General features: G+C 42.1%; 1 protein-coding gene across 1 annotated transcript in view; it reads right to left on the reverse strand.

The window, feature by feature from the left end:
- The window catches only part of AMPH (amphiphysin), a 299,364-nt gene extending 279,281 nt beyond the window's left edge, over nt 1–20,083 (reverse strand). The window contains exon 1 of the mRNA XM_064575587.1: nt 19,907–20,083. Coding sequence (XP_064431657.1) covers nt 19,907–19,975 — 69 coding nt within the window. The 5' untranslated portion in view covers nt 19,976–20,083. The remainder of the gene's footprint in view (nt 1–19,906) is intronic.
- Between the last annotated feature and the right edge of the window lie 2,172 nt (nt 20,084–22,255).

The raw sequence follows: 22,255 nt of genomic DNA on the forward strand, positions 1-22,255 counted from the left end.
AAAAAGGGTCCGTGTACACACTGTCAGCAGTTGGCTAAGCAAATGACACAGGTCTGAGGACACGGATCTGATCACTCACCTCCCTTCCAACTCTCAAGCTCGGAGTCTAGATTCAGTGAGGATACTAGTAAGACTGGTTTGGTTTTCCCCCATCACCACCATGAAAATTCCACTAGCATTTCAAAGAGGGTTCAGAGCTTGAAGAGAAGACAAGGTGGATTTCTTTTATGTCTCACCCACAGGATCAAGTTTCTTCCCTATAATCTGAACAGTTTTCTCAAAGGGCCTCACGGCATCCATATACAGAGAGCTTTTAAGGGGAAATAAAGAGAGAAAATGCCTTTCTACCTTGGTCTTACCTAAAGGTGGTTCTCTGCAGGAACAGGAATCAGGGTTTTCAAAAGATTCCATGGCTATGTTTCCCTACAGCTAAGGATGAGGGTCACACACCGCCTGTGAGGTACCCAAAGGAAGACAGATGTCAAATGGTCTATCCTCACCCGTGGCTCTGGGGCACCTCTTTAGCACACCTGCATGCTACCAAAGGAACTATGTGTTATGTGCCAGGTTCTCTCCATTGAAGCAAGGCGCTTCCCCAGTTGGCCCAAATAGTGTGAGATCCTCTTTTTGCCATCTATTCTAAAGGAAGATTAAAAATATGTAAATACAGCACTCATTTGATACCTTGAGAAAGACACTAAAATCCTAAGAAGTTAAAAATAGCTACCATTTATATTCTACGGAAATACCACATACTTTGCCAATATTTAAAATATTAAGTCAGATTCTAACTGCAGTCTGAAAAATCTGCATCATTATTTGCATTTTACAGAAGTGGAAACAAAGGTTCAGAGAGACATGTCGCAAGACCAGAGCTGGGAAGTGAGAAGGTAGGGATTCGAACCCACACCTGACTAATTCCAAAAGCTCTTTCCACCATCCTGAACTGCTTCCAAATCTTAGCAAATCTTTCTGTATTTCTAGCTTCTCTTTTACCAAAAACACCCCTCCTAAGGTATCATGGCTACCTCCAAATAGTCCCTTGATGGCATCTTCAGCGACTACCACCAGCATTGGACCCAAAACAGATGGACCTTTAGCATCACAATTCATATGAAAATACCACCCAGAGGTCAAACCTCAAAGCCATCCATTGATATACTTGGCCACTGAGGTGGCTGCCTTCCGACTGATTAGAATAAAAATACTTTGTGATGACTTTAGGGAGGACTTAATGAAAGAGATCAATCTTCTCAACAGATAGAATCTGGATAATTTCTAAGTAATCAAGCACCTGCTCATCATCCCTTATTCTGAACGGATAGTATTTCTCTACCTTGTCTGAGTCATCCTTGCACCTTCCATAAAACAATCTCTCCTTTCACAATATGCCTCCTTAGACAATAGGCACAAAACTCAATGGGAAAAAAAATGATTAAATGAATGTGTATTCTTAAGTTGAACTGCAGGAAACTGATGATATTCGACACTTTCTGATTCATACACACACACAAAAAAGCAATTTCAAAGGGTTCAAACAAAACCTTAAGACAGGGGTTTAGCTGCAGGAATAAAAGCCAAAAAGCATAGCAGCTTCTGTAGAGATAGATTTCCCTTGCTCTGTCATGCACCTGTCCAATGAGTGAGTAACCCAGGCTGTTGTGGCGATTTCTCAGTGGGGTGGACCCTGGCTCCTCCACTCTCATTTTCCTGCCACACTCAGGCTCAGCATATGAGATGACATGATGATCACTGACTGGTCTCAGGTCTCAACCCCTCCTCCCACCATTCCATCCATATCCCAGACAGCAGGGGCGGAAAGGGAGCGGGGCGGGGGGTAGGGGGTAGGGAGGAGCACAAATCAAGACCTAGAGGTTTTATATCTGTGCCTTCTGCCCAGCCCCCACTGGGCAGAGGCAACTCACATGGCCACAGCTAGCTGCAAATGAGGTGGGGAAATGCTATCTTTAGCTGGATAGTCACGTGTGCAGCAAAAATTAGGGTTCTGTTACCAAAGGAGAAGGGAAGAAATGATACTAGGTCCTACCTGCCATTTCTGTCACACACAGAAAGAATAGGAGCTGGTGGTACACAGTGCTACAGGGTTTCTAGGATGGATCAGATAAAACTTACTGATTGGGGGGGCGCCTGGGTGGCTCAGTGGTTAAGCATCTGCCTTCTGCTCAGGTCATGATCTCAGGGTCCTGGGATCGAGCCCTGGAGGGGCTCCCTGCTCAGCGGGGAGCCTGCCCCCCTCTCTCTCTCTCTCTCTTGCTCACTCTCTCTCTCAAATAAATAAATAAATCTTTAAAAAAACAACTTACTGAGTTGGAAGGCTCTGGAAAGATGTAAATGGAGTTTTTCAAGTGAACTGGAATTCAGAGGAACTCACATTCCCAGCATACACAAGTTCCTATGAAGCAGATATAGGTACATCCACAAGTTCACTGACGGCTCAGGAAAAATCTGCCCTTTGTCAGTCTGGGAGCACGGGCATCCCTGCTCTGCTCTCTGACCCATCTGTGAGGTCAGGATTGGTGGCATTTCTTTCTCCTACTCCTCCTGGTGCCCCACTGCAAGGTGAGCTGCGAAGACTGTGTAGGGCATCCATCTTGTAAGAAATGAAATGAATTCACATATTCAAAAATTCTTTATGATTTTTCCAAACCCATCTTTCGAGGCACAAGGACCCCAAGTTACCAGTGCCTCCTTCAAGTGCCACAAGATTCTGAACATCGCATTCTGAGTGGTTTGAGCTACTCAGATAAAACTACCATCTAACCAAAACCAGATGATTGTCACGTAAGTTTTCCCCAGTTTAAGAAAATATAGTATACAGGGGCGCCTGGGTGGCTCAATCAGTTAAGCGGCTGCCTTCGGCTCAGGTCATGATCCCGGGGTCCTGGGATCGAGCCCTACATCGGGCTCCCTGCTCGGTGGGAAGCCTGCTTCTCCCTCTCTCACTCCTGCTACTTGTGTTCCCTCTCTCCTGTCTCTGTCAAATAAACAAACAAACAAACAAATAAATAAATGAAAATACAGTATACAAAATCCAAAAGTTAAAAAGAAGGTAACTGGGGGCGCCTGCGTGGCTCAGTCGCTTAAGTGGGTAAGTGTCTGCTTTCGGCTCAGGTCAGGATCCGAGGGTCCTGGGATGGAGCCTCATGTAGTCAGGCTCCCTGCTCAGCGGGGAGCCTGCTTCTCTCTCTCCCTCTGCCCTTCCCCCCTGTTCGTGCTCACTCTCTCTCTCTCTCAAATAAATAAAATCTTAAAAAAAAAGAAGAAGGTAACTGAGAGGTCCCAGGGTTTAAATATGATGATGCATAAAGCAATGAATGACTCATAAAGGAATGAAACCCTTTCAGGTACCAGACCACATAAAACTTCTCCCCCACCCTCGGCCACTACATGAGACCTGATATTTTCTCAACTCCACACTGCAGAAGAACCTCCCCGAACTGATGAAAAGAACATTGCTCTGCAAAGTTTTCGGTCATTCCAGAAAATGTAAGCTCTCTGGAACCAAACATCCAAGATCATGTCCCACATCCATACTGAACTGGTTAAGTAATCTCAAGCAAAACACCTCATCTGTTCCTTTCTGGGTTCCAGGCTCCATATCTGTAAACTAGGGATAGTAATAACACATACTACATAGGCTCACTATGAGGTTAAATTAATATATGCAAATTGTTCATAACCCTGCCTAACAGAAAGCACCCAGTTCTTTTTTTTTTTTTGCTTGTTTAGTGGGTTTTATTCTAATAAATAGTACATAACATAAAATTTACCATTTTAACCATTTAAGCATACAAGTCAGTGGCATCAAGAGCATCCACAGTGTAACCATCACCACTACCCATTTCCAGAACTTTTCACCATCCCAAATAGAAACTCTACACCCATTAAATAGTAAGCTCCCCTCTCTCCTCAGCCCCTGGATGCCTCTACTATAATTTCTCTTTATGAACATGAAAGCCCCCAATTCTTAATGCAAACCAGATGAGCACAAGACATAGGATGCTTTGAATGAAAATTTTCCATAATCCTTCATTTCTTTTTAGTAGATCAAATGCTAAAGAGGCAAACAAAGCCTGGCTCTGAGAGTCCCTGCCCCACAGTGGAATAAAATGCCTCCTTCACCATGACAGCAGGGTAAGCTCTGTGGCAGGAAGGTAGAAGAGAAGGAAGAGAAAAGCCATCCCCTCCACGGAGAGGAGAATAAGGGATGGGAGAAAAGTGCATCCCAATTTTCCCCTCTCCTCCCTTTGGAGCGAGGATAACGTCAAGGGCAAAGAAGAGCTTTGGCCCTGACACCCCATGGACACTCTATGAAGATCACTTCTCAGCCTGCCCTTCTCATCAGCTGTGGGCGCAGCAACACCACTGCGGCGACACTATTCAACCAGGCGAAAGAGGCCCTCAAGTTTAAATTCCCCAAGATGCCCTTGATACTCATGTGGTGAACACAGAGTTCCTTGGAAGTGCGGCCAGGAAACTTGCCAGATTGGAAGAGAGGCCAGTTACTGGGGCAGTGACCACATGGCTGGGGATCGGAGCCCAAAGTCAGTCCAGCCAGATGGCAGAGGAACGTACACCGCCAAGAGAAACCAAGATGAGGCCGTTGGAGTATGCCACTGGGCCTTCCTTGAGCCCAGACATGCAGATCGTAAGTTACTGAACCACATACATCCGCAGAGAAAGCCACTTGTGGGCCAGAGACACTGCTCCTGGAGGACAGGAGGCAGAGCAGAGCACACCACAGAACCTTGCACACTATTTGCACCACCATCTCTGGCCCCACACCCTAACTACACAGACACAATCTGTACACTTCTTCTGCGCATGTGAATTGTACTGTGAGTTATAACTGGTGACCACTCCACCACCACCTAACTTAAATATTGACAGGTTCTTGAGAGAGAAATGTTCCTATGACTATGTGTAAATTTTTTTTTAATTTTATTATGTTATGTTAGTCACCATACAATACATCATTGGTTTTTGATGTGGTGATCCACAATCCATGTTTTTGTATAACACCCAGTGCTCCATGCAGTACGTGCCCTCCTTAATACCCATCATGGGGCTAACCAATACCCCCCCCAAAACCCTGTTTTAGAGCCCATAGTCTCTCATGGTTCATCTCTCCCTCCAATTCCCACCCCCCTCATTTTTCCCTTCCTTCTCCTAGTGTCCTCCATGCTATTCCTTATGTTCCACAAATAAGTGAAACCATATAATTGGCTTTCTCTGCTTGACCTATTTCACTTAGCATAATCTCCTCCAGTCCCATCCATGTTGATGTAAAAGTTGGGTATTCATCCTTTCTGATGGCTGAGTAATATTCCATTGTATATATGGACCACATCTTTATCCATTCATCTGTTGAAGGACATCTTGGCTCTTTCCACAGTTTGGCTATTGCGGACATTGCTGCTATGAACATTGGGGTGCATATGGCCCTTCTTTCACTACATCTGTGTCTTTGGGGTAAATACCCAGGAGTGCAATTGCTGGGTCATAGGGTAGCTCTATTTTTACATTTTTGAGGAACCTCCACACTGCTTTCCAAAGTGGCTGTACCAACTTGCATTCCCACCAACAGTGTAAGAGGGTTCCCCTTTCTCCACAACCTCTCCAACATTTGTTGTTTCTCTCCCTGTCCATTTTTGCCATTCTAACTGGTGTAAGGTGGTATCTCAATACACTAACGATGCAACTGTAGAAAGAGAAATTATGTGTAAAATCTTAAAACCATTTTTGCCTTAAGCAGTACGAGTCCTATGCAGATATAGCTGTGAACAAACACAACTCTGTTGGCAACGCCAAACTTATCATTTGAAGATACAGACTTTTCAATCTCTCACTACTGCTGATGGGGGTGCAAATTTGGTATACTACTTTGAAAAACTATTTGGTAGTATCTCTTAAAGCTAAATGACACCTACCCTGAAGAACCAGTAATTCTACTCCTAGGTATTAACCCAAGAGAAATTAATAAAATATTAAATATATATATTGTATATGTATATGTGTGTGTGTGTGTGTGTGTGTGTGTGTGTATAAAGACCAGGTGAAACTAACCTACAGGAGTAGAATCAGAATAGTGGCTCCCTAATAAGAGGAAGTGAGAAGAGAAGAAGTATTGACTTAGAAGAGGCATGAAGGAGCCACTGGGTTCTAGAAATGCTCTTCACTTCACCTGTGTGGCAACAACACACATTTTATTTTACATATATACGTAAAATTTTACCAAGCCATACATCTAAGATTTTTGCAACTTAATACATACATTCCATACCTTATTCTAAAAGTTTCCTAAAAACCCACACATGCACACACACCCACACACACATACTTACATACAAATAGTCTTTCTGTTTCAACTTGAGGAATCAGGGTCTTTAGTGATGACAGGAGAGTCAGCAGAGTTACTATGTTACCCCAAAGAAGTTGCTCTATACACATGCTGACAGGGTCTCCTCTAATGTCCTCTGGAGATCAGTGTAGACTTTTTCCTGGTCACCTCCAATAAAGATTCCCTCTTCATTTACCTGGGCCACCTCTACATACAGACCTCTAGCTGCTGTGGGATGGACAACTGGAAAAAGGTAGGCTACAGTGACTTGAAGACTGAATTAATTTTAAAAAATTTAAATACTAGATCAAAATAATTATTTTAAACGTGTGTAATAAGGAACCTGGAGTTGTGGGTATGTGCCACACTTTCATGTTGAAACAATCACAGTACCTGGGCTAATCTTTTTCTTTTTAGCATACTGATATCATCATCATCATCATCATCATCATCATTATTGAAATATAGTTGACCTAACTCCTACTTTATCAGTAAATACATTAAATGTAATGAATTAAACACCAAAATTAAAAGGCAGAGATTGGCAGAATGGATAAAAAATAACAAACTACATACTGTCTGCAAGAGACACAATTTAGATCCAAAGAAATAAATAGGTTGAAAGTACAAGAATGGAAAAGATATACCATGCAAACAGTAACCAGAAAAGAGCTGGAGTGTCTATAATATCAGAAAACAGACTTTAAGAAAAATATTTTTATTAAATACAAAGAACAACAATTTATAGTGACAAGAAGGTCAATTCATGAAGAAGATATAACAAATAGAAATATTTATGCACCTAATGAAAGTATACCAAAATAGGGGCACCTGGGTGGCTCAGTTGGTTGGGCGACTGCCTTCGGCTCAGGTCATGATCCCGGAGTCCCAGGATCGAGTCCCGCATCGGGCTCCCTGCTCAGCGGGGAGTCTGCCTCTCCCTCTGACTCTCCCCCTCTCATGCTCTCTATCACTATCTCTCTCAATAAATAAATAAAAATCTTAAAAAAAAAAGAAAGTATACCAAAATAAATGAAGTAAAACTGATAGAATTGAAGAGAAGAACACAGAATTCAAAATTAATAGTTGAAGAATCCAGTACCTTATTTTCAATACTGGATAGAACAACTAGACAGAAAACCAGTAAGAAAATATACGATTTGAACACCACTATAAACTGAGGAGTCCAAACACACATCTATAGAATACTTCATTCAACAACAATAGACTACAATTTTTCTCAAGTGGACATGGAACATCCTTCAGGATAGATGGTAAGTTAGATGAAAAAACAAGCCTCAATAAATTTATTTTTTCTAATTTTACTGAGATACAATTAAGTATGTAATGTTGCATAAACTTAAGGTGTATAACCTAATATTTTGATAGATGCATATAGTGCAAAATGATTATCCCAAGTTTAGTTAACATCATCATCTCACATAGTTACAAATTTTTTCTTTTGATGAGAACTTTTAAGATCTACCTTCTTGGCAGCTTTCAAATATAAAATACAGTATTGTAACTATCATCACCAAACAGTACATTACATTCCATAATTTCTTTACCTTATAACTGGAAGTCTGTACCTTTTGATCATCTTCACCCAAATCCCACCCTCAACAAATTTAAAAGAACTGAATCACATACAGTATGTTATCCAACTATGACTGAATGAAATTAGTAACTTATAACAAGGGAAATTTAGAAAATTTAAAAATGTGGAAATAAAACAACGCACTCCTAAATAACCTATATATCAAAGAAAATCAAAAGGGAAATTGGATGTACTTTGAGATAAATGAAAATGAAAACAACCTACCAACACTTATGGGATGCAGCTAAATTTCTTAATGAGAAATTTAGAACTATAAGCACCTATATTAAAAAGATGTCAAATCAATGACCTAGCATTCCATGTTAAATTAAACACAAACTAAACCCAAAGCAAAAAGAAGGAAGGAAAAAATAAAGATCAGTGTGGAAATAAATGGAATAGAGAATAAAAAGAATAGAGAAAATCAATGAAACCAAAAGTTGGTTCTTTGGAGAGATTAACAAAATTGCCAAGCCTTTAGCTAGACTGGCCAAGAAATAAAGGGAGAAGACTGAAATAACTAAAACCAGGAATGAAACAGGTGACATTTCAACCAAACTTACAAACACAAAAAGGAATACTACCACCTAAGAGAATACTATGAACAACTGTATGCCAACAAACTAGATAAACTAGATGAAATGGAAAATTCCTACAAAGACAAAACTACCAAAACAGACTCAAACCAAACTAGAAAATCTGCTAGATGTAAAACAAAGAGATTTTACTAGCAATCAAAACTCACCACAAATTAAAAAAAAAAAAAAAAAAAAGCTTAGATTGCTTCACTGGTGAATTCTACAAATATTGAAAGAATTAACACCAATCTTTCACAAACTCTTCCAAAAAAACAGAAGGAGAGGGGCCACTTCCCAATTCATTCTTTGAAAGCATTATTACTCAGACACAAAAACCAGACAAAGACATCATAAGAAAGCTATAAAATAATATCCATTAAGAATATAGACACATAAATCCTTAACAGAGTATTTTTTTTAAATTAAATTTGGAATCCAATGGTCTGGTCTCTGGCAAATAGGGCTTCTTCCACAGGAGACTAAAATCATCCTCTGAGTTTTGACCACACTCTCTACTAGGCACTTAAGCAATATCATTACTATAAATTCCATGATAAAACAGATGAAATCAATGTAATTATAAATAAATCTCTCAAACTCACCCCATCTTCTCTGTCACTGACCAAAAATACGCTGCAGGTTGTTGAGGCATTTCTACTTTTTGTGATTGATGTATTACCTAGCATCACTCTAAAATTATTATTTTTTTTTTTTTACAAAATCAGATTATATAGAATCCAACCTTCCATGCTATCCAACATTCTTAACAAGGAAGACATTTGTCCCTTGATGAAACATTTCCAATATTTAAACTGACTTATCTCTTTGAAATTTAAGTAAGCTATTTTAACTATAAGGTTAGGTTTTAAGTTTCCCATAAGGGTTCTGCTTTTCACCTTTCTTCACTACATTGGAGATAAATTCATAGTCACTGAGTGGTAGAAGGCTTACTCATCATATTATAACCCTGAAGTAGACCTAGGAGATTATAAGCCACCATAAAATCTCAACCAAACTCCTTTCTCTAAAACAATGTGTTTTGCAAACCTCATTAAACCTTTGAATTATCAGAGGAACTTATTAAAAATGCATATTCCCAAGTCTTTCTTAAGAGATTCTGGTGAGTTTGTAACTAGGCCCAGGAATCTGCATTTTAACTCACCTCTTTCCCCAGTATTCCTGACTACACTTGGAGAAAACATCGAGCTCGAGGTACTTGACTTCTAGATTCATTCTCTACACTTAACAGGAGCAATTAGGGACCGATACAGGTCCCCAGGAAAGCCCTCTCCTGTCCTAACCCCCTGCTTTAGAATGCTAGTGGTCCCCACAGCCACACGCATTTCCTAGAAGGGTGGGAGAAAAAAGTTTGGACATCGTTTTCTAGAGATGAGGAGAAGAACCCACTGAACAGAGAGTAGGCAGGAAACTGGTATTTTACTAGAGAAATACATAGGTTAAAGGGGCAAGATTTCTTGTAACAGACGTCTCAAATATTGAGGAATTATAGGGTGTGTGAAAGGTATCATACAGTTCTAGGCTGTGCTACCACAAAATGGGAGATCCTTCCAAGGCTTAGACTATCTATGCTATTGAACTGTTAGCAACCATAACTATGTAGAGGTAGAGAAAGTCGGCTACAAAAGATTCTCTTCCAAATTTGATTCCTTCCAAGCTGCGTATCACTTCAAACAGATTATTCCTAAATTCAAGACCATACCTGCACAATGATCAAGTCAATGCCCACAACATAGTTAAGTCAACTTGGTTTCAGCCTTAACCATGCGTGTCTCTCTGTCCTTTCTCTCTCTCTTCTCATTGAATGTTGGGTATCCAAATGCAATCAAACCTCTTGATCAAACCCTTTGTTTAAAAGACAAACTCATCTTTGTAGATGTATGCCATTTAAGGGCTTTCATTTTTTTTTAGTTTCTTTTTATTTTTTTGTTAGAGAGAGAGAGAGAGAGACAGAGAGAGCACAAGCAGGGAGGAGAAGCAGGCTCTCCACTGAGCAGAGAGCTCGATGTGGGGCTTGATCCCAGGGTCCTGGGATCATGACCTGAGCTCAAGGCAGATTCTTAACCAACTGAGCCACCCAGGTGCCCCAGGGCTCTCATTTTTATTTTGAATTTCTGATGGTTTGAGATAAGAGACCCTACAAATCCATGAAAGCAGATGGGGTTGGAGTTTACAGCTGTTGTACAAAAGGATCTTTGGATGACTATGTATGATCTATGTATGTATGTATGTATAGTTCAGAGGGCAAGTCAGCTCTGAACCAGTGTCCTACCCCTGTGTCAAGGAGGAACTTCACCCCCAAGAACCCTTCAACATGTGAGGGTAAAAATCTGATCACACAAAATTGGGATTGCTACTGCTACAGGACCATCCCAATTAGGGTCTACTTTGCCTCGCTGAGTATGCAAATGGTAGAAGATCATTTATAAGGCCAATGTGAAGAGTTGATTCTGATTTCTATATGCCACAGCTCTTATTTCTGTCTCCACAGCTCTTACTCCATATTTCTATGGAATGCTTCCTACTCCCATAATCACTAAACGCTTACCCCATTCCTCTTGCCTGAATATTGCAACACATCCTTCTGATCTTGGCTTAACATCTACTTTCTTCAGGTAGGTGTGTCCAATCCCTTCACTCTAGGTGAGTTCCCTACTTATATAAAAAAACTTTTTTCCTCCCCATAGAATTTTTAATTATGGGTTTTCATTACTAACCATGTAGTTATCATTACATTCAAAGTTTTATCTCTCTACCAACTCCTGCTGGTCAATATGCTCAAGGAGGATGGCTTCGTGGATTGCTATATTACAAGGACCTAGCAAGTGTCTTTCACACATTAGATTCTTAATAAATGACTCTACAAGAATTAATGTATTCTACCAAATGAACTTCACAGTAGTATATATAACTTTTAGAGTAAGTAAGTTTAGCCTTTACTCAGTACTAGGTGCTATTACAAGAGTACATTTTTGCCTGGGCCCATGTGTATTTAATTAAATTTTTGTAGGCACTTTTAAGTGCAAATATATATATATATGGCATAGATATATTCAGGTTCTTCCCATGCATGAACTAAACTTTCAACTAAATAACTCTATGAGAATAAGGTGAAATGATCAAATTGGTGGGTCTCTAATTTTTTTGTACATCTGTCCTAAGTTGCTTCAGGATGATCAAAATTGATATATGCCTATAGCATAGCAAATATTTCAAAACTAAGATCTTACCCATGGCTTTATCCAACATCATTCCTAAGAAGAGATTTGCTCAATATGCATTCAAGAAATGTTTCTACTTAAGTACTACACTTAAATTTAGATTTTGAATCAATAAGAATGAAGTTTCAGCATTTCTATACTAAAAGTTGGCCCATGGATATGTTCTCAAGAAATTGTAATTATCATCAGTTAAATTTTGCATAATGCTGTGTATATAGTGTTATTATATTCTTTCATGGGTAAATTTTTGAACTCTGTGATGATGGTACTTTCATTTTGTAAATCTTAGCCATTATCAAGATTATCTGGAAAATTGTATCTGCAACACACGAAATCTTTACATGTGTTATTCCCTTCAAAGAGCCCACAGGCCCTTATTTCCTCTGAAGTTCTATTCGGATGGCCCCCTAGATATGGCTAAAAAAAAAATTAAAATTATGTTTGAACAGTAAGGTGAAAATTCTCAGACTTTAAAAAGCCAGAACAATAGGGGCGCCTGACTGGCGCAGTCGGTGGAGCATGCGACTCCTGATCTTGGGATTGTGAATTCAAGCCCCATGCTGGCTGTAGAGATCACTCAGAAATAAAATCTTAAAAAAAAAAAAAAGCCAAGACAGTTTGAAACTTAATCATAGATACACACACACATGTACACACTCACATCCACCCGTTCCTGAATGGACTGAAGTGACCCTAAAAGAAAGTCAACATATAGGAAAAGATGGTGGAGATCCTCTAGGGTAGTATTTCCAAACTCTAGTCTTGAGATCAATTTGGTATGCTCCCACAAGCATTTTCTTAGAAATGGAATAGAGTGCAGTGGGATGGAATGGATCATCAGTACTTGATGATATCAAATCTTTCCTAACTTAGGAATTTGGGCATCATGGGAAATCTTGGAACAGGGGAGCTATGTGTGTATATTTGCAGATGTATTTGGAAATGATAACCCATGGATAAAGACCTCATACACCTGGAGCTCAGGCATCTGCAGCACAGAGTAACCATAGTTGAGGATAACCTAGAGAGAAAGGCTTCCTGTCCCTGCCATTACTATGGGAACCAATAGTGAGGGTAATGTGTTCCTTGATCATAACAGTGCCCACCCGAAGGACAAGAATGACATCTGAATGCTAGACACCGTTTTCGGACCATTTTCCACAAGACCAGAGGAAAAACCACTGATTCCTTTAGAAAGAGGGAACTCCCCATAGGGTTGCTGAACTTCTCCTAAGACAGGAACCCCAAGGGGGAATAAGAGATTCTTACCATACACTGGATGGGATGCTGAAATTACTTCAGTTAAATATTCAAAGAATGGAACCTCATTTTATACTCCAAGTAAAGTGGGCCGTATTATTTCTATAAGTATTTCAGATATTTTAAGTTGTATTGGTCCACAAAGTTGACTTCTGAAGTATGACTTATGAATCTCATACATATATACACCACACATATAATACACTATCCTGTAAAGGAGAATGCTAATTTCACTAGTGTTAAAATCTGAGTTCCTGTAGTTTTGATTCCCTACCGTATTGATTCCTGGACATTTGAGTGTGTTTTTAAAAAAATGAAAGAAGGAAGCCTTAATCTGTCAAGAATATCCTCGTGTCACTTTTAATTTGGCAGTTTTTAATACACCCAGAGAAAATGATCTTAGTAAAAGGGAAGGCATAAGCTTGTACAATGTAGAAGCAGGCAACAAGAAAGTCTTCGGGGACGCCTGGGTGGCTCAGTCGTTTAAGTGTCTGCCTTTGGCTCAGGTCATGATCTCAGGGGCCTGGAATCAAGTCCCACGTCGGGCTCTCTGCTCAGTGGGGAGTCTGCTTCTCCCTCTGCCTCTGTCCTTCCCCCCTGCCTGTTCCCCCTCTCTCTCTTCCTCAAATAAATAAATAAAATCTTAAAAATCTTCAGATGACCTTGAAAGAGGAAACCCTGAATTGCCTCGGGGACTCTGTCTCCAAAGTGTCTTCAGATGTAAATGTGGTCATAAAAGCTACTCTTCTATGGACAGGGCCCTGGGTCCCATGGAAAGACTCTCCTGGACAGAGTAAGGTCTTACTTCTCCTATTCTATTTACATATAACATACATAACATAAATACACACATGCACACAAGCACATGCACCCAGAAACACCATCCACATGTTTCTCTTTGAGCATAAACCTAACTGCAGGCATCAGCAAGGCAATAATTTTTTTTAAAGACCTACAAGCATCACATAATTTGGTATATGGGAAGAAATGACATTGTTTTTCTCGCTCTATCACACAGTCAATATTGGTATGAACCACATGACTCTACTAATATTTGACTGTTTGACTTATAAAAATGACAAGTTAGCTCAGTTCAACCTAATATTGTTGCAGTTCTTACCACGTACAGAACCTGTAAGAATAATTTATTTGATGTACTACCTTTACAAAATGACAAGAGAAAATGACAGTGATACACAGTGAATCACTTATGATAATTTCATGAGACAGAGAAAGAATAATGTGGAAGGATGCTTTGCAGGAATGCCATATAAACAAGCAAGAACATAAAAAGTTAAATCAATACATCATCACCAAATATGTACAATTCACAAGACATCGGGTCCTTGTCCTCAAGCATATTCAATTTAGTTGGGAAGATATAATACACAAAAAAAATTGCATCTAAGACTTATATAATTTTCACTTGGGGCAGATAAACTGACACAAAGAATATCAAACTGGACACTTCATTAGAATTTAAATACCGTAGGGGTGCCTGGATGGCACAGTCGGTTAAACGGCCGACTCTTGGTTTTGGCTCAGGTCACAATCTCAGGGTCATGAGATCAAGCCCCCAGTCCAGCTCTGCGCTCAGTGCAGAGTCTGTTTAAGATTCTCTCTCCTCCCTCTGAGCTCCCCCACCCCCACCACACATACACTCTCTATCTCTCAAATAAATTTAAAAATCTGTAAAAAAAAAAAAAAAATTTAAATAGTGTAATTCCCTTATTAAAATGAAACACAAGCAAAGAAACAAAAACATGTTTAAAGAGATTCATATTATAACATACCAAAAGCTCCTTTGCTCACAAGAGTCATGTTAAAAAAACATTTAAATGTTTAAAAATGTTTCAAGTTCTCCACCAATTTAAATATTGCACAGAAGTCAAGGATGGTTAAGACCAAATAAAGGCCACTAGATTTCACAGAAGATGGACAAAAATATAAATCTCAGACGGATTAAATATTTAGTAAAAAAGCTTAGAGATAGACTGTGTTTATTTCCATCTCCTCCCAAAACCCAACTAAAATGATAGTAAAGGAATAAAGAAGGTGTGAGCAAACAATGACAAACAGGGGGAGGCATCTTTAGTGGATCAGAGCATTCAATACAAATTAAGGGAGCAGAAACGAGGATGGAAGAATGGAACAATTCAGGAAAACAGAGAGGGATAAGAAAAAAAAAAGTGCCTGTACAGAGTAATTAATGAAAAAGTAGCCAATTCTCTAGTTTTTTAATACAAAAAAAGAAAAAGAAATAAATGTAAATAATGTTCACCAAAAGAAATTGGAGAAAATGACAGGATATAAATAATTGAAAATAAAAGGATTCTTTCAAAATATGAAAAAAAAGAAGTATATAAGCATATTTTACAGAGATGTTGTGGTTAGTAATAGCTACCTCTGAGGAAACAAGACTGGATGGAGGTTGAGGGAAGGGAACGGGGGTCTGCTACTTTTCATAAGAAGCCCTTTACATTACATTATTTTATTATATTTGATTTTTTAAACTGCATATATTAATTTGGTAGGAAATTTTTAAACAAATATTAAATTGATTATTTATATAAACATGGGACAGACCAGGCCTTTTAAGTATGCTTCAGTGGATACTTGGTTTTAAGATTTTATTTACTTATTTGAGAGACAGAGCAGGGGTGGGGTTCAAGCGGCAAAGGGAGAGGAGAGGGGGACAAGCAGACTCCCCGCTGAGCGCAGAGCCAGCAGTGGGGCTCAATCCCACCACCCTGAGATTGTGACCTGAGCTCAAGTCAGACGCTTAACTGACTGAGCCACCCAGGTGGATACTTTTTATTTTGTCAGTGCTGCATTCATTTCCCTTTCTCTACTCTGATTTTCCTTCCTTCTCCACCAGCAACCCATTTGGTCCAGGGGGAACTTCTCCATCCCAGCTTCAGTAGTAGTTTGTGACTGAGGCCCAATCCAACCCATGGTCCTGGTCCTTGGCCAGAGGGTTTTTTTTCCTCCCAGAGAGAAGAACAAGGCCCAGTTTAGGCCAATGAGAATTATACTGAGTTCTCTGTAAATGTTGAAGGAAAAACATGCTCTTGTCTAGAGCTTCTGACAGCCATCTTGCCATCAGGAGAGAAAACCTTCCCCAAGAATGAGGCTGACAGAATGAACAGCAGAGACGAAAGCATGTGAGCCAAATGTCTGTGGTTGAACCCCAGGTTCCAATAGGTCTGAGGTTTGTCCACCCCAGCCTTTTTCATTAATTATAAGAGCTAGTATCACATAATGGGAAAACACTGGACTGCCTTGGGTTCAAACTTCACCCTTGCTACCTGCTAACTGTGTGACCTTGGGCATGTCACTTTACCCTTTCTTCATCTTTAAAATGAGATAGTAATAGTACCTACCTCACAGAATCAAATGAATGAATATATATAATACACATATACATATATTTATATACACACATAGGTATAAGAACATTTATAGTTTAATACAAATATATATGTTAAAATCTCATTTAGAATTATATGTGCAAGAGCCATATTTTTAATTTTAGTAATTATATTCCCCTTTTTCCTTAAACCAGTTTGAATTGAATTTTCTGATATTTACAAGTGGAAGGGCCCTGATTATTTCAACACCCAAGAGAGAAGCCATACAAAACCAACTGATAGATTTAAACAGATATACATAAAACATAAACATAATATAAACATAAACCTTCTCTATGGCAGAAAAAAAATCATCAAAAAATGAGAAAGTAAATAGAAAAGGAAGAAACCATATTTGTAACCTTACACAGAACAGGGTGGAGATGCTACAAAATGGGCAAAAATATAAACACACAATTCACAAATAAAAATAGGAATATAAAAATGTTTGGTTTTTAATAATCAAACAAATGAAATAAATAGGAACTAAATTTTTTCCAGTGACATAGCTAAAGACCATTTTAAATTTTATTATCCAGTGTTGGCAAGTGTCTCATGTACCCCTGTTGAGAATGTTAATGGATACAACCATTCTGAAGGGCAATCTAGCTATAATAAAAATAAGCATATCTTTGACATAATACTTCTAGGAATTTATCTAAGGAAATACTTCAGGGTGTATGCAAACATTATCCCTACTATGAGCAACCATTTTCCCTACAAGTTTTCCCAACGGATTTGTACTTATATACAGAAACATTGGAAACTGAATGTCCAAAAAATAGGAGATTCATTAAAATCCATGCATTTCAATATTGTTCAGTCATTTAAAATGTCGATGCTAAATGTGTACATACTCAAGAATGTTCATGATTATTAATAATCATGTAACATGATTATTATGAAATCAACAGGTCAAAAACCTAAAGGTATAAGCCTGTTTTGTTGTATAAATATATACATGTACATATGGGAAAAGATCCACTAGACCACCCATCAAATGATAGTGAAATTTCTGGGTAGTAGAATTACGATTGTCCTAATTTGTTACTAGGTTTTTTTCTCGTTTATATATTGTTCGCTCTTTCTCCACTGAACCTTCACAGACCTTCAATAAGAACAAAATGTATTTTAAATTCATTAAAAAAACCATAAGACTCCCCCTGAGAGTAGCTTCAGTCATGCATTTGGAGCTAAAATGCATGCAGCTGTTAGATGTAGTGCAGAGGACGAGAAAGTCACGGGAGTAGACTCTCTTTTGAGAAAATTTGGTTGTAAAAATGAGCCAAGGTCTCAAGAACACATGTGGCATACAAATACTGCGATGGAGCACCTGTGCATCAGAGAAGAGGAACAGTCCAAAGATATAAAGGGAACGAATCACTGGCGGAGATGTCTAATGCCTGCAACAGCAATTTACTGTGTTTTCCACTCTCCAGTAGCTTCTGTTTGGGCTTGGCTGGGCTACCTCAGCTGAATTCCCACATGCCCTTTTCCTTGTGCTGCCTAGGCTCAGGAAAGGGGCAGAAGGTACCCACCGGTAGAACCCATATGCTCAGCCTTTTGGTGTCTTAACCCCCTAAACTTGGTGCAGCGGGCACTCTTCATCAGGTACTTTCCCCAGGGAAGAAAACAGGATACCTGAAGCCCTATGCAAGGCTCCCTTAGACCTCCACTCCCAGGGAAAAGTAACCACCATCCTCAACCGCAATGGTAACACGCACCTGACCTTAGTAATGACAAAGTGAGTTTTCAACAATTCATAAGAGCTTGAATACTCTGTAAGACAGATTACGTTTTCTTTTATTTCTGGCATATTAACAGCTGGTGACCTAGATTAAGAAATAATTTAATGTGAAATGGCAGACTATATCATTAAATTCCTTCACAGATGGAAAGTGGATTCAATAAAAAGCTTCAGACCAAAGATTCAAGTAATTACCAGGAAGTGGAGAGGGGGAGGAATACCTACAAGTGGGTAAAATGAACTATGGAAAAATGATGACAAAACCTGGCTGGGATGCCGGAGGATCCTAGCTACTTTCTGGACAAGCAAGCAGGAACTGGAAGAGGGCAGGAAGCCTTGCTAATTCAGCTGCTGAAGGAGCGGCAGGAGGAGGATCACGTTAGTGCAGGATGAGCTTGGGTAGATATTAAAAGAAATACAATCCTCTTACTGCATTGACAGTGTGCATGTGTGGAGGGAGGGACTGGAGGCAGCCACAGAGCCTCTGGGCCTGGGGATTGGCAAAGGGATCAGTGGCCCCTCCTGCTCAATTCCTCGAGGTCGGTGGGAACTGGGGAGCAGCCTGAGCCAGGGTCTGAAGAGGGAAATTCACTGTCCTTTTGAGCAACGCGGCAAATCTGACTTCCAGTAAAAGAGGAAAACACTGAACACCCAGAATCCCAGAGACGGAAAATACTGCCACATGAAAGAGAACACAGTTCAGCTGATAACAAACCATGGGGCTCAGCGAGCCGGTGTTCATTTTCAAGTACAATGTTTAAGCTACAATATGAATGTCCTTTCGCTGGAGACACAAATGAAGACCTCAGTGCTGGCAAGGTCTTGATGACAAGCAGCCATCAGGGGATCCCAATGTCTCGCTCAAGACCTCAACTGCTCAGGGCTGTGCTTGGTGTAAACCCAAGCTCTGTGCCCAGCTCTGGGAGAGAAAAATAAATTACTGAGGCGCCAATTTGCTAGGGAGCTTGTAAAACACTAGGAAACCCAACCTGTACGTGCAATTACGGATCTTTTTTTAATGAAATAAAGCGCCCTCCTTTGTACAGAAATGTGCAGAGAAGAACTATTAGGTTCGGGTCATATTTATTTTTGACCTTCCAGAGGACATTGGCGTCAAAAGGGACACACACTGAGAGAGACCCAAAAAAAAGAGAAAAGGAAAAGGAAAGAAGCGTGTACCTAGATCTCTATTTTGAACTCCAGGATTCACTCGACAGCACCGTATTAAAAGCCATTGGCTTTCCGTGGTGAGCCCTATCGATCCCTACAGGTTTTGAGAGTAGCTTCTGCGCTACCCCAGTCGTTTCTGCTGCGCTCGGGTTCCGAGGAAACCCCCCGGAGGAGGACCGCTGCGGCAATCTCCCGGACTTGCGGGCCGGCGGGGAGCGGGCGCCGCGGGCAGGGAGATGCGCGGGGCTCCGGGACAGGCAGCCGGCGAGCCGCCGCACCTGCCGCCGCTCGCGCCCGCCGCCGCCCGGGAGAGCGGGGAGAGCGGCCGGCCGTGCGGGGGCGAGCGCGCGGGGAGACTCGGGCGGACCGCGCGCCCCGGCGCTCCCGCCTCCCCGCCCGCGGCCGCCTCGCTGCAGCCGCCGCGGCGCCGGGCAGGGCGTCCCCGCGTCCCCCGGCCCCGGCCCGGCCCGGCCTCCGCCGCTCCCCCAGCCCTCTCGGCCCTCGCCGCCGCGCCCCCGCCACCTGCCCCGCCGCCCGCTCTGACCTTTTCCTGCGCGCGGTTGAGTCGCTTCTGCACGTTCTTGGCGAAAATGCCCGTCTTGATGTCGGCCATGGCTGCGGGTCCGGGAGCCTGCGAGGAGCGGAGCGGCGGCGGGCCGGCGGCGGCGAGGACTAGCGGGAGAGGAGGAGGAGGAGGTGGAGGAGGAGCGGGAGAGGAGGAGGAGCGGGAGGGGCGGCGAGGAGCAGCGGAGGAGCGCCAGGAGGGGTGAGGGAGGGGCGCAGCGCGGGGACCGGCTTAAAGCGACAGCGCGGAGGCGGGGCGCGCGGGGCCTGGCGGCGATGCGGGGCTGGGCGGCGACAAAAAGAGAGGGAAGGAGCCCCAAGTCAAAATGCCCAGGGAGGGCGCACAGTGGTGGAAGAGAGGTCGGGAGGAGAAAGGGGACGACGCCAAGCAGCAGTCCCAGGGCCCTGAGGCAGCTCCGCGGTTCTTTCAAGGCAGAGTTTGTGTTGGGGGAGGCTGAGGGGCCCCATTCTTTCCGGCAAAAAAAGAAAAAAGAAAAAGAGGCGCGGGGGCGGGGCGGAGTGGTGGGGAAGCCAGCATTGGAGGTGCTCTGACGGGGGGGTGGGGGGGATGGGCTCGTCCAGAGAGTGCACCCCTCCCCATCTGTGTGTTCCAGAAAGCCGGGCCTCAGTCCTGCCCTTGGGAGGCTCACACCAACGGAGGAAAGGGGGCTGGGAAACCAAGTCAATTCAGGGGTTAGAGCTGCAGTAGAGAGGGAACCAAGGCGCACACTGGTTCAAACTTTAAGACGAGATTTGGGGTCTGAGGTAGGGAGGTTGTATGTTGAGAAGGGTCAGTCCCTTTAAGCTAGATGCTGTGCTTTGGTGATCTGTGTAATTCGTGCCCGGAGCCCATACTCTAGCATCGACATTTACTTCCCCAGAAGTGTTGCCTGGCAGAATCAGGTCCTTTACCACCTCACTTCAACATTGCAAGACCTGGGCCTCTTAACCTGTTGCTTCGTGCAAACCTTCTGGCAACCTTAACAGGGATTCACCTCCTCAGTACGTTGATCAGAAGCAAGAATAATAGGGATACCTCTGTCGTATACCTCACCCAGAGCTCTTGAAGACCCTGGCCAATAGCGAAACTATCCATACTCCCGTTCTCTCTGGGACTGTGAAGGTGAAGGTGGCCCAGCAAGCAGGTCAGAGGTGAATCAGGCACCTGAATCCTGTGAATTCAAATGAGCATCCCACTGCACCTGTGGAGTAGACTGTCCCGTGTATAGCCCCCACCCCCATGAACTACCCCTTGATACTCCTTACGAAGTCCCCTCACCTTGATACTACAGTGGCACTGTGACTGGTTTTTGCAATAAGATACAGTGGAAGGACACTGGAAGGACACTGTGCCAGTTGCAGCCTAAGCCTTGAGAAGCTAGGCAGGCCTGGCACTCTCAGGAGCCCTGTGCCACCCTGAAGAATGTTCAGCTACCCTGATGTGAAAAGCCCTTTGGAGAGGCCACGTGGAAATGGGAAACCCCGGCCTCCGGCTGACCCGCTGCCTAAATGCAGCCACGCAAACAATCATCAGTAACACCAGAAGAACCGCCCAGCTGATCCCCGCAGAGGGCAGAGCAGTGAGTAAACAAAAGGAGAGTGGTTTTAAGCCACTCACTTTTGCAATGGTTTATTACTGAAATACCCCTTCTATTCATTTGGCTCTTATTTCCTTAGGATGACTGGTCATCCCAGTTTGCCTGGGATGAGCCAGAAAGTCCTGGGTAAACCTGCACGAGTCAGTCACCCTACTTCCAACATCCCAAGTAAACAGGAGTTTACTTCAGAGGGAAGTAAAGAGAATATTCCTCTCTTGGTCAGCATTCCATAGAAAAGACTGCCCAGAAGCCAGGAATTGAATCAGCATTCTAAAACAGGGGGCTTCAGAACCCCGGCTGTGCCCTGAGATCTTGCCATGAGGATACAAGCCACAGAATGCTGGAACACGCCAGAAGGTTCTGGAGCACATCAGTGCATGATCCTTTTCATACTATGAGCCCCAGAGCCCCCTCTGCTCCCATGCAGGGCCTGGCTATAGCTTCCCTTGCAGACTTCACTACCCTCTTTCTAACAAGCAGGGTACAGAGTTCCAAGCAGTAGGTTTACTTTCCCTCTGGTTACTTAGGGCCCAAGCCATGGTGCCCTCTGCACCAGCCTTTGTCCCTCCTTGTAGTTATTCCCCCACCAATTTTTGGCACACAGCAAATATCTTTTGAACTAAAATTACAAATGGCTAACATTTCTCATCATTCAGATGCCTAAATCTAGGTCTGTGATATGTGGATGGAAATAGGAAGCTTGTCATTTCTTGAAAATTCTATTTGGAATA

The sequence above is a fragment of the Mirounga angustirostris genome, unplaced genomic scaffold (genome assembly GCF_029215605.1).
Source record: "Mirounga angustirostris isolate CCGP_5_RB_7025 unplaced genomic scaffold, mMirAng1.0.hap1 SCAF_12, whole genome shotgun sequence".
NCBI lineage: Eukaryota > Metazoa > Chordata > Mammalia > Carnivora > Phocidae > Mirounga > Mirounga angustirostris.